This window comes from Dreissena polymorpha, chromosome 3 (genome assembly GCF_020536995.1).
Source record: "Dreissena polymorpha isolate Duluth1 chromosome 3, UMN_Dpol_1.0, whole genome shotgun sequence".
Classification (NCBI taxonomy): Eukaryota; Metazoa; Mollusca; class Bivalvia; order Myida; family Dreissenidae; genus Dreissena; species Dreissena polymorpha.
This window is the reverse complement of record NC_068357.1, coordinates 144,400,068-144,413,571: the sequence shown is the minus strand read 5'-3', so window position 1 is coordinate 144,413,571 and position 13,504 is coordinate 144,400,068. Positions and strand designations below refer to the sequence as shown.

Sequence of the window (13,504 nt, the reverse complement as noted above, 5' to 3'; positions counted from 1 at the left end):
AGATTTTAGCCCATATAGATACAATCTGTATCTGCTGGTTGTGGTAATTTACCAATGTGCAAATTCCATTTCTATTTTTTTTTGGAATGATTTTTCATATTGAAAATAGTCTGAAGTTTGTAAAATTGTAAAATACAAACCACACTGTTTTGTTCTTTGTGTCCTAGATACAAAATATTACTGGTACTAGGATCTGACATTATTACATCTGTTAACCAGCATTCAGGTGCATATAGACTGATTTTTATTAATGAAGGCATGTAAACTTAATGGTTTTCAACCAATTTGAAATTTCTTTTAACACTTGTAGCCGTTTTAATTTCTAATCCTTGAAACATCTAGCTTTAAACCGATATTTATATATATATGATATATATGACAATTAAACTGCATTTTGATAGGTATATCTACTTGGGCATGTGCCATAGCCTGTGTACGGGCATTTGTTCATCTTTCTTGGCTGATCTCAATGTCTCATACTGTTCGACATCTCTCATTGTCTCATCTATAGGATAAAGAGTGAAAATTTTCTTTGCTATACATGTTTTTAACCAGGTTTTCCGAAGGAAAAAACTGGTTATTAGATTGGTGAATGCGGGCGGGCTGGCTGGCGGGCTGGCGGAACAAGCTTGTCCGGGCCATAACTTTGTCGTTCATTGTGAGATTTTAAAATCATTTGGCACATTTGTTAACCATCATTAGACGGTGTGTCGCGCGAAAAAATTACGTCAATATCTCCAAGGTCACACTTTGAGTTCAAAGGTAAAAAATAGCCATAAATGAGCTTGTCTGGGCTATAACTATGTCATTCATTATGAGATTTTAAAATCATTTGGCACATTTGTTCACCATCATGGGACGGAGTGTCGACGAAAGAATCACGTCAATATCTCCAATGTCAAGGTCGCCACGACTAAAAATAGATTTATTTTAGAACAAACTTACAAAGGGGGTTAATTTTGTTTGTTCATTTCAAAAGTTCAGTTTGAGTTTTCTCCCTTTATCAGATTTTTTTTCACAATGAAAACCTGGTTTTGTGACAATTTTGTCCCTTGTTTTGCATTCACTTTAGGTGCGTCCATTAGATGTTGACATAAATAACCCTTTTAATAGTCAATTATATGATAGGTTTAGAATGTGTACTTTGTGAACAAGAATAAAAGTCTCTAACAATACGATATAATGATATAACAAAGTTTATTTGTGGTCTGTTGAGTCCCAATAGCCCATTTCTTGTGCTTTGTATGATTTATAGTCACACTTTTGTTTAACAAGAATTTAAAGTGATAACCACTGCAATATTTCTTACTCTAACCAAGTGTGTGCCTATTGGTCTACTATGCTCCATCACTGATGACATGTTAGATTTTTACAATAATCAAAAGGATACTCAATTCTGTCCTACTTAATCAAGCTTTGTAATTGTGTGTGCCTAGTGGTCTGCGACATACAAGAAGCCCATCTCTATCAATAAACAAGAATATCATGAGCCTATAATTAGCCCATAATTATCACTGATTCCATGGCGTTTAACAAAATGTAATTCTTGCAAAATTCAACTGTAATTCTACTCAATCTAGGAAAGTGAGCTAATTAAGTTCATATATGGTCTTCTGTGTCCCAGTAACCCAATGCTGATGCCATGTTTGTGGTTCTGTTGCTAGTCGTTCAAGGGAGATCTCGGCTCCCATGTCCTTTACTCACGTCTCCCACATGGGGCCGGACCAAAAACTGCCCAGTGTCTCAGCGTAAGCCACCTTTTATCTTCTCCACCATTTTTCGCTAGTCTCGTATCTTGTATGCTACTCTTGCATGGTCTCTGCTTGATCGCTTGTATGTCACAGTGCTTTCTGTAATTCACTTGTCACATGTACTCAGGAGTTCCCTTTTTTAACCATGGTTGTCAGGAGTTCTGCTTTTTAATCTTGTTGCATGGATTATTTACTAAGTGATTAACAGTGGTTCAGAGCAGTCTTTATTTGCTTTCTTGTAGCTGTTTGTATGTATATCTATACATAAATATTCTTAGACAAAAAGCAGAGTCTTTGTATGTAAATCTGTGCATGAGTATAGCTAGATGAAAATTAATGTCTTCGAATATGGTCTATTAGATGTAATGTAAAATGCAAATGTAATAAAAAAGTATATCTTAAAATGTATTAGAAAGAAGTATTTCTTTTTTTAGCTCACCTGAGGACAACATTCTCATTGAGAGCTTTTTATGATCGCCTTTTGTTCGTAATGGTCATGCATCATTTGTGGTGAATCATGCGTCATGTTTAGTGCGACATCAACTTTTACTTTGTGAACACTCAAGAAGTCATATAATTTTTTCCATTCTTCATGGAACATGGTCATAATATTTGTTTTAATGTTATCCTGGTATAATGGTTCCAGTGAGTGGGGTCAGTTTTCCTTATATAGCTGTAGTGGAAATTTTGCGAACACTTTAGAAGTCAAAGGTGTGTTTTAATGATATATCAGCCACGTTCAAAAATGGTTGCAGCTGTAAAGCAAGGTCAGCAGGTACATTTATTATACACATCCCAAAAGCTGCTTAGATGTGTTTAGTTACTGAGGTTCTCAGTTGAGTGACCTAGGGCCTATTGGCCCCTTGTTTTAATGTGACTGATTTAAGCATCTCATGCAAATGTTATTGTATCAGTGAACAGAACAACTTTATTGTGTCTTTCATTATTAATATCCTAGTATATAAAACTGCTTTATTTGCGTTCATATAAATGCCTCATGTATAAATTAATGATCATATAATGTACAGTACAGCCAACGCAGAACAAACATATTTCGCGATCCGCGGCGGCAAGGCGCAACGAGTCTATGTAAATCGGTTGTTGAAGCCGCGTCAGTATGCGTCGGCAAGTCGCATTTTGCCGCGAAGCTTCGCATCTGTCCGCCGAGACATGCCGAGGCAAGCCGCAATCTGCGACATGACGCCGAGTCGATACGCATCTTCAAATCAAAATCTTTTTTAAATGATTTGTTAGTCAAAGAAATTTTAAAGAACAATTATAATAATATTTAAAATCATTATTAATATAATGTGCGTGGATTCAAAATAGATAAACTAGTTAATAAAAAAGCATGCTGTTGTTTTGTTTTTAGTGATTGCATTCCCGTTTCTAAAGAAATTGCTGTCATCCGGATAGAAATAATAATTATTTTAAAAGAATGCAAATTAAAAAAAAATTGAATTTATAAAAACTAAATACGATTATCACGGGCATGTAATAATAAAATTCCAATAATCATTTGCCATTTTCATTTTTAGAATCGACTAAAGTACTTTAAATTACTTTGTGTGCGTTTATTGCGCCGTATGATTATTGTCTTTATATTAAACGATCAACAAACATATTTGTTTTGGGTTTAATTTTTACAACAACATGTATTAGCACATAAACAATGTCACGGAATTATGTTTTCGCACATACGAGTGGTCAAGACTCCAGCAGGTGGTGGAATTATTATTGCTTGTTGTTTCTGCTATTATATTTTAGCTGAGACAATTAGCAGTTTGAAGCCACATCAATAACCAACACTTAATTGTTGTTTAGTTAATTATCAGCTTATTATAACTATTGTTTGACTATGCATATATAAAGTAGTTTCATTTTGTTTATATTATACATTTGATATCGCTAATCATTACCTGATAATCCAGTATATTTCAGTTTTAAAGCAAATTCCGGTAAATATTTACGATAAAAGTGCTCAAGACACACACACACATTCGCAATTATTCTTTAGTATTAAATACATTTTGGCATTTGTAACTATTTAAAGATGTGATGAAATAACGTCCAATCTGGGGCGTTTTTTTTCCACTGAACACGCATAAATCGCCTGACGTAATGTACATGTTTTTATACAACATAAAATACACCCAAACTTTCCATGAGACATTGTACATGTCTGCATAATTTTCGCGCACTTTTTATGGAGACAAAGGATATTTAAGCAGTGTTTATTTGACGCTAGAATGTGTTAATGTTGCATTAGCATTAAAATCAGAGCTCCAGATAAGGTTTTGTGAAATTCTTAAATTACTACCAGATTTTCAAAAAGAATTCTTAACTCTTAAATTTTATTCTTAACGTTACTTCTAAGTTTTGGAAAATTATTCTTATTTTTTTTATAAATGACCTACAAATAAATAATAATGGTTATTTTCATGCAAAAAAAATCCAAATAAACATACTAGAAATTTTATTTATACGAGTTCAACAGTGTCTTTTCAGTATTATACAATTTTATTTTTCCAATACCTTCATATGCCCAAACTGTGTTTAGATTGCATGCTTTAGATGAATTTGTACATATTTCACATTTAAAACGGGTCTTCCCTTCAATCTTTTCAACGATTAGCCACGGGACTTGTCCCTTCCACTCGTTCAATGTTTTTTTTGTGTGTTTACGTTTGGACCCGTCGTGTCGCGTTTTTGTTTAGCTTTTTCAACTGTGTCGGCAACTGAACATACAACATCGTATAAGATCTTTTCTAAAAGGTCTTTCGAAACATTTATCTTCGGCTCATTTTGCGTTTTTTAGGACGCTCTCTGGGCGCCGCCATTGTTTTTTGACAGATAGACTGTATACGCCACTTTTATTGGAAAAAATGCGCTTTGTTAAACAAACCCGATAACCATTCTATATAAGCACCGCAAAGATCTTTAATATGCGAAAAGAACTCAATAAAAATCGATACGAACCGATGTAAAAATAATATTCGTAACTTGATTTTGTAATTCTTAATGGTACGACAAGATTTTAAAATAAATACGTAACGGACTTACGAAAATACGACCCTTATCTGGAGCTCTGAAAATTCTGAAGCGTGTTTCGGATTACAAATTTTATAAAGCTCATTTCAGAATCGAATGAAACATTAACATTGTGCGTTATTTATTCAACCGGGACAACGATAATTTGTTAAAGCACATTACGTGCCATATCTCTTATTAAAACGTGAAAATAATAAATATGAAAGAAGCGTAAATCTTAGTTTCTATGCTACACAAATGTACATGTAGGTGTTTATCTTTTCACTCAATCCGCCGCGTACTTATGCGGCAGATTTACTCCGCAAAGTATGCGAGGTTAAAACAGACTAGGCGTCGTTGCCGGGATCGATGCCTAGTGCCTTGGCGATACGCCGCGTGAACACTTGATAGGCCGCCGCGTACAAAATTTCTGGCCATGGCGTTGCCGCAGATTATGTTTGTGCCGCGTTGGCTGTACTGTATGTGTGCAGAAAGCTATGCTCTCATTATTTGACCTTTCTAAACAATCAACATTTCATAATAAGAATAATTCAATTTTCTATCTTTAAATATAAATAGTTTATTAACATTGTTAAAAGCTGCTGTTAATATATCCCTTGCCTATTTTCTTACCATCTACTGTCACATTACTTATATATCATGTAGTTAAGCATGCTTCCCATGGATGTCATTCTTGTTCACGTTTTGCATGACATTCTGCAAACTTGAAAAAACACAAGTTACTATTTGTTACTTAACCCTTTACCACTTAGATATGTGTTTTGAAGCATTTGTAGTCCTGTAGAAAGTTAAATTTAATTAAAGACCTTTCTTACTAGATTCATGTTTTAAAGGCTGTATTCCAACCTTCAGATACTGATGAGCAGCAAACAGCATAAAACCTGAACAGACTGCAAGTCACTCACAGGCTGTTCTGGTTATTTGCTGTTTGCACATAGCTATTTTTACTTTGCTTCTGAGTGGGAAAGGGTTAATATAGGGTTAAAGTTAAAGTTTGGTTTGTGCGTTAATACACCATGATAGCTTGTCCTGATAGTAACAATGTTGTTTATCGTGCCATTTTGAACAACTTTCACAAATGTTCAACATGTTTTCACAAGATGTCATGTGCAAGACCCATGCTCAAATCTCCAGGCAATAAAGGTCAAATTTGAAATATGGTTATTATGTACCTCGCCATAATTGTAAATTCATCATTCATATAACAATATTATAATTTTACAATAAAAGCCACTAATGTTAAACATGGTGAGATGGTTTTATCCCTCCTCATTGGTCAAGGTCACACTAAGATGACTACGGTTATATGTCTGCATGATATCTGTACAGTTACTAGGTCATCATCTGGCAATAATTTGTCCCCAAAAATTGACAAATGGTTATAAATTGCAGGGTCTGAAAGGTGAAGGTCAGTTCTCAAAATAGGGGCATGATACAGGTTATGCTGACTGTATCTTCATCGTTTAAAAAAATATGCCTCTCAAAGATGAAAGTCACGCTGTTTTAATTTAAAAAACAACAAAGCTGTTTTATTTTGTTTTGTGGGAATGAGATTGTAATGTTTCCAAAAGTAAAAATGATCTGGTGTAACCAACACAAAAATTGGGAGAAATAACATTACTTCCGAGATGGAACTAATAGTGCTAACTGTAACGGTGGTAGTTTGGTGTTAATGTGTTAATCTATCGCAGAAATAAAGTATTTTTGGTGAATTTTAGCCCAGAAACCTTGTTCTTGCTAGAATAGTAACCAATATTAATTTTTTAACTTGAATGCATATATATTACTTGATGCTTTTAATCATTATGTTTTTGTAATTGTGTGATCCATAGCTTTTCATTATCTAATTACCCATGTGTGAAGGCTCACCAATTGTTAAATAATTTTGTATTAAAATTAACAAAAGCCTTTTTCGGTTTTGATATAATTTCCATTCTCTTTAATTCGATGTTGGTCTAATGGGTTATTTCTATTTTGATTCTTATTTAACACCTACTGGTTATGTATCCAATTAATTCATCCATTCCCATTCCCACTAAATCCCTGCATGATCTTTGATGTTAATGCTTATTACATACATCTATTTCAGTGCGGACCGTAAATCTCGTGCTATCTCAGCTCCCACCAATTTCAACCATGTGGCCCACATTGGTCCCACCCTCAACCTTATGGATCTTCCAACAGCCAGGGTAAGCAGTCCAACAGCAGTCATTAAAACTGGCACAACATGTGTCTAACAAATAAAGCAACACTACTTTGAACAGTCTCAAGCTAAACATTAAATATTATCTTCAATATTTAACCAATTATCTGTTATGACCATGCTGATGTAAAAATGTATTTCAGATTTAAAAAAGACTTCTCAATCATACTGTTATCAAGCAATAGTTTGTGTTTTCTTCTCTATCTCTTTACATTGGTTTTACCAAAAGAAAGCCATGCAATATATGCAATGTAATGCTGACCCCTTTTCATGGCCCTTTCAGACCACCCTGTCTGCATCCAACAGCCTGGGTTCTGTTGACCAGGGCAAGGCCAAGAAGGGGAGAAACCTCTTCAACAGTCGCAGCAGTGACAGCAAGCTTCCCCGAGGAGTCAAGTCACATAATGGTATAGCTCAGTCTTACATCTGTCAATACAGGGATATTAAAGTTAAAAATATTTACTTTAGCTGGATTGCATCGAAAGCCTCATTTGTTGATAAGATCAAATACTTTTTTGTTTGTATATAATTTTATTTGCCTCTTTGTGTGTGTGTTTTTAATTCTTCATTTAATGTGTTTCTGTGATAAACGCTGCTTGAACACTTGTCAGCTCATCAGAGCACTCATAACTCAAGGCGATCTATTGTGATAAACCCTATGTCCTGTGTCAGTTGTCATTTGTAGATTGGTGTGAGATGTACGACTTCAACTTAAGCTTGTTACCTATCAAGAGGCCATCATTTCATCCAATCTTAATGAAACTTTGTCAGAATGTCAAACTGGAACATATGAATGCCATGTTTGAATCTGTGTTATGTGCATTAGAAAAATCAAAGGGTTCACTTTAATGACTCAATCGTTATGAAACTTAATTAGAATGTTTTTATCTTGACTTAATCAGGATGAGTTAGAATCTCAGTCACATTTGTCCATTAACAAGGTCACCAGGTTAAAAGTTTGGAAAACCTTGTTACCACTCTTAGAGGCCATATTAATAACTAGATCTTGATAAAACGTGGTCAGAATGTTAATCTTGACATTTTCAAAGCTGAGTTTCAATCCCAGTAAGATGTGTCCCAAAACTAGGTCACCGTGTTGAATCTATGAAGAACTTTGTACCCACTATAGTATTTAGGCTAAGTGTGAATCTCGTTGAGATGTGTCTAAAAACTAGGTCACCAGGTCAAACTTAAAAAACCCATGTTACCATTCTAGGTCGACATTTATTACTCAGCCTTGATGAAAGTTTTTGGTCTGAATGTTCATCTTGACAGTATGAAGACCATGTGTAAATCTGGATCAAGTTTGGTATAAAACTAGATCACCTGGTCAAGTCTTCAGCAATTGGTGTGTGTGAATTCAGATGGCCCTCTTGTTTTTTAGATGCACTTAATAGGCTGGCTTCAAGTCTGCAAATCATTTAGTGCAGCACCTGTTGTTAACATGATGCCATTTCACCTCTGTATTGCCAATAACCTCATTTAGTGACCTCGACATCCATAGTCTCTGGGTACCAGCATGTGTTACATTTTGGTTTTGTTCACTTACGCAGGCAATGCCAGCCGGGAGATAGGTCGGCATGTGGGTGGGTCCTTGCGTTCAGATCTGTCAGACAGTCCTGAGCAGCCAAGCTACCTGGGAGAGTCCTCTCCGACCATTTTTGAGGTACTTTGATACTTCAGTTGTAATGCATGCTGTTAGAAAGTAGCAGTAGAATATTAGTACTTCTTAGATGAAACAAGGTGGCATGCTGTTCTTTATATGAGTTTGAAGAAGCAGTAAATTTAACATATATTAATGTACCTGCATAGAAAAATGAAACCAACATACTTATCTATGAAGACCATGCTTAAATCTGAGTCAAGTAGGTTCAAAAACTTGGTCACTAGGTCAAGTTTTCAACAATTGGTGTCCATTAACTCAGGTAAGCGCTGAAAAGCCATCATGACTGTGTTGTTAGAGTATACACACCAATATAAATACACTGCAACTCCAATATATCACTGTCTGTTATATCGCGTTGTCCAATATGTCGTGAATCGGCTATGGCTCCCAAAAATCTGACGAGCATAATCAATCAACTTACAGCTTACAAATCTTATAATTTTTGTTGCTGGAAAAAAGTTGATATTGTTGTATTTTAGTGTTGATAACTATAGTATTCAATGTGTTATGCTTAACCCTTGCCATTGGTTACAAATATTTAATTATTAAATAGATGTATGAATGTAGTATATGATCTGTTAGATTAGCAGAATATTTAATCTTTTTTTTCAGTTTAAACAACAATAAACACACATTTATCAGTGTTCAAAGCAATCCTATAGTGGATATTTATGGGGTTCATTATTTTCCTTTCTTGATAAGAGCAGATACGTAAGTGTGCATTTATGTAAGACATATTAAACAGTCCTACCATACTTAACATTTAATGATTAGCTAATTTATAAATGTATACAGAACTCATGTTTGTTTTGGGTTTATTGTATCTTTAGATCCCAGTTCAGCATTTTGTAAGTACCCCCTCTATCTGAACAGAATCTGAAATACTGTGACATGCTCACCTGTTACTGTTTGATGAATGGCCTTCAGTTGCATGTTTCCAGGTCTAATGCAGCTGGGATCGAAATTTGTGTGGTTTTCCATGTTTTATAATGTGTATAGAACATAAATAATATTTCAATACTTCACTGAATAATGTTATAAGGTATTTTGATCCATGTATAAAAATATTGATAAAAGTGATACAGCTTTAAATGAGTATATATTTAATGTTCTTGTATGACCTTAAAGGAAAATCAGTGCTATGTTCTTTGTGCCATTAATCCTCTGTATTTTCCCATGATAACTATTCTTTCAAGACAGTCTGAATGTATGATTATGCAGCTTCATCATTTGCACTGATTATTGCTATGACATGTCTTCGTTTATGTCCAATTGGATTGTTGAGTAACATTAACATGGGGCAGCAATTTACAATTAATTGTTATATGCCCACATATTGGCTTAGCAATCGACTTCTCAGTATTGATGATGTTTGTTTCAATTTTGTTGTGTTTTACGAATGTTGGAAAGCATGTTTACCTGTAAAGTTGTCTCTCCGTTGGCTTTAAAAGAGTTTGCCAAGAAACCCTGTGGCCCAAACTTTTTATCTTAAAACCTAAAACAAACTACAGTGAATAGCAACTATGTAAACCATACGTAAATTTTTCTTTCTCATGAAAACTGGAAATTATGATAAAGAAATTATTTTGGTAATTTAATAAGCATTAATTTGACCAAATTGTAAAAACAGGTCACTTGTCAACATGTTATTGTATTATAACAGAGTGGGTAATCACTTAATAGTCAAGATGGCCATGCCCATGCATAAACAGTAATTTTTCACCGTTGTATACCCTTTATTACTTTTGTTTAATTTTTTAATGACGTTCACTTTCCAGCCATATCAGTAAATAGGTGATAAGTTGTTTTTACGTATTAAGATTCGCTTTATATCTCACCTTTACTCCCTGCACTTTTTTTTTATAGTGGAGTTGTAATTAGGTCAACCCGCTAATAAATTTCGCAGCAAGTAAAATGGAGATACAGAGCAAATATTAATAAGAAGTAAACGCCTGTAACTTTCTTGCTTATATGGTTGGAAAGTAAGCGGCATTAAAAAAATTAATGCATGTAATAACTGGTAAAAACGGCGAAAAATACCTGCCTCAGCATGGACGTTGCCATCTTGACTATCACATGATTACCCTTCTGTATAAGCTATGTGATTAATGTTTGATAATGAACACTGATTTTGAACATGGTCAGCTATTTTGGTAAAAAAAGAAAATGAAGGAATAGTTGTTTATGGTATTTTTAGACATACATGTTTACCTTCTAAAAGACTGTGTTTGGTGACTAATGGCTTGTTATAGCTCTAGAATGTATACAGAAAGCAAAGTGGCGATAAAGAAGAAAGGTACATAACCTATGTAAGAGTATGTATAGAGCCAAAGTGCATTATAAATCTTAAAAGTTATAACAACTTAAAGTTGTAGGCAGTCAAGGTATAGCCTAAGCATGCTTTGTACTTTATTGCTCTTTACTTTATTCTGGAAAAGTGAAAAAAGCTTAAAAGGCCATCACTATGGACATTGGTAGTTAAGATTCCCCGTGTTTGATTGTATTTGATACCTCACTGCTTGTTACTGCATTTTGAAGGGATTGCTCATGAACTTATTTCTGCAGCCATCCCCTCCACTTCTGACTCAAAAAGGGCAGTTGTCAGTTATTGGCCCATATATGTACACAAAGTATTGGTAGAACTAGTTTACCCAGGAAAGATGTGTGTAGGCTAACTTACCACCATGACCTAAATGAAATGCTTTTCGGTGAAAAATTCAACACGCAAAGCTTAAATAAAACATAAACTATGCAGTAGAGAGTTAAGCAGGCGATGTTAGTGTGTTTGCTGCCTTGCTGCAGGGTTCGTCCGGTCCGGAGGACAGTCCAGGTGGCTCGAGCCAAGGCTCAGTGCCCCCATAGAATCACCATGATGCCAGCAGGTGCTCTACAGCTTCAGTAACTCACTCACTCCTCGTTTACTGCTTGTCTGTCTGCAATCATGTGCCCACCCTGCATGCTTGTTACTTCTTAACCATGCAGTTGCCTTCTATATATTTTTTTTGGATAATACTTCTGTTTTTGTGGTAATATAATTTGCTAAGCATTTGTGTTTTTTTTTCCTTTCACAAAATTAAAAAAACAACAACAACAGATGCACAGTTTTGTTACATAGTTTGTTGGGCATTTTTTATCCATGGCAGAAATTAGAGAAATATGTTTTTCATCTAGTCAATCTTGTGTTTTTAAGAAAAATAATTTCCAGTAGCTTGTCATCAATATTTAGTATGCCATGCTGACTAGCTGTATATTCTGTTTCTGTAGTACTCATAAATGAAATATTGTAATCCTGTAGTTTGTCTAAGAATTTCCAGGATTCTTGTATGCATTGCAGAATATTATATTGTTGTGTTAACAGATTTTGTTGGTTTTACTCACCAGTTCTATGCATTGAGCATCTCTGGACACATGTTTGTTGCTCGTTTTATGGTAAATGGTGGCACTTTGTAATGATTTTTCTTTCAGTTTCCAATACTTATTATCAAACAGATAATGTTTTTACGATGAGTAGTGTGTGCACAAGCTGAGCTGATTGCCAGCATTTTAACTGACAGATTGTTAAGAAATCTAATGATTGCTGAACAATTCTTGTGACCAAACACAGCGTCAAATTTACTTGAGCCTTGCTCTTGGAAAACAGGGCTTAATGCATGTGCTTAAAGTGTCATCCCAGATTAGCCTGTGCAGTCAGCTCTTACTAATAAAGGACAACACTTTTCACCCAAACTTGAACATCATTCAGAAAAGACTTACTTAAAAACAAAAAAAAATCCATAATATCGGAAGAGTTGTCCCTGATTAGCCTTAGCTGACAGCATAGGCTGTCACTTAACGCACCTGCACCAAGCCTGGTGTTCACAGTGAGGCCTGACAGCATAGGCTGTCACTTAACGCACCTGCACCAAGCCTGGTGTTCACAGTGAGGCCTGACAGCATAGGCTATCACTTAACACACCTGCACCAAGCCTGGTTTTCACAGTGAGGCTCCAGTGATCCTTATTTAACCCTTTACCTCTTGGATGCTTATTTTCACGCATTTGTAGTCCCTTAGAAAGTTATATTTAATTTATGACCTCTCTTACTAGATTCAAGTATTTAAGGCTTCATCTCCAAACATTAGATACTGATGAGCAGCAAATAGCATAAAACCTGAACAGACTGCAAGTTACTCGCAGGCTGTTCTGGTTTTATGCTGTTTGCACAGAGCCATTTTCACTTTGCTTCTAAGTGTAAAGGGTTAAACTACAAGGTAAAATATCTAATTTCCACCAAGATCTGTGACATTTAGAGGAACCTCATGCCTCATGCCCAATATATTAGCAATTCCCTTGCCTTTCCCATTTTCCACTTATATAATTGAAGCTTACTTCTGTTAATGTGTTGTCAGCTGACTCGAGCAACAGAAAACTCGGAATTGTTAAATATGCAATTTTTGTTAGAATTAGCTATTCATTTTAACAGCCTATGTTGTCAGTATAATTCTTTTCAGTATATGATTGATTTATTTGGTTGAATCAGTCGAAATAAATTAGAAGCATTAATTAATTAATTAGCATTAATTAGAAGCATAGTGTTGTATTATTAGAAACCTGTCCTTATATCTAAGAAGGTTCTCAATCTCAAACAATTTCTGCATCTTAAACATGAACCAATATCAAAGCACCTATGGTGTTGAAAGTGTGTTGGCATTGTTCCGTTATTGAAAAGATGAAGTAAAATATTTATCATAACTATTACAGGCTCCTTTGAGATATTTGTACCAGGTGGTAATTAACATTATCATCACATCATTGTTATTTACAAGACTGAAATACTTTGTCATTCGGAAGCTAA

General features: G+C 34.9%; 1 protein-coding gene across 6 annotated transcripts in view; it reads left to right on the top strand.

The window, feature by feature from the left end:
- The window catches only part of LOC127871816 (serine/threonine-protein kinase MRCK alpha-like), an 85,610-nt gene that overhangs the window by 63,169 nt on the left and 8,937 nt on the right, over nucleotides 1-13,504 (top strand). For 2 of the 6 annotated variants that reach the window (XM_052415022.1, XM_052415020.1), the window contains 5 exons: nucleotides 1,665-1,748; nucleotides 6,892-6,991; nucleotides 7,289-7,412; nucleotides 8,559-8,671; nucleotides 9,502-9,519. In XM_052415022.1, the coding sequence (XP_052270982.1) occupies nucleotides 1,665-1,748; nucleotides 6,892-6,991; nucleotides 7,289-7,412; nucleotides 8,559-8,671; nucleotides 9,502-9,519 (439 nt within the window). Of the gene's footprint in view, nucleotides 1-1,664; nucleotides 1,749-6,891; nucleotides 6,992-7,288; nucleotides 7,413-8,558; nucleotides 8,672-9,501; nucleotides 9,520-11,473; nucleotides 11,554-13,504 lie in introns of all 6 variants that reach the window. The other 4 variants (XM_052415024.1, XM_052415025.1, XM_052415023.1 and 1 more) reach the window with 4 other exon arrangements.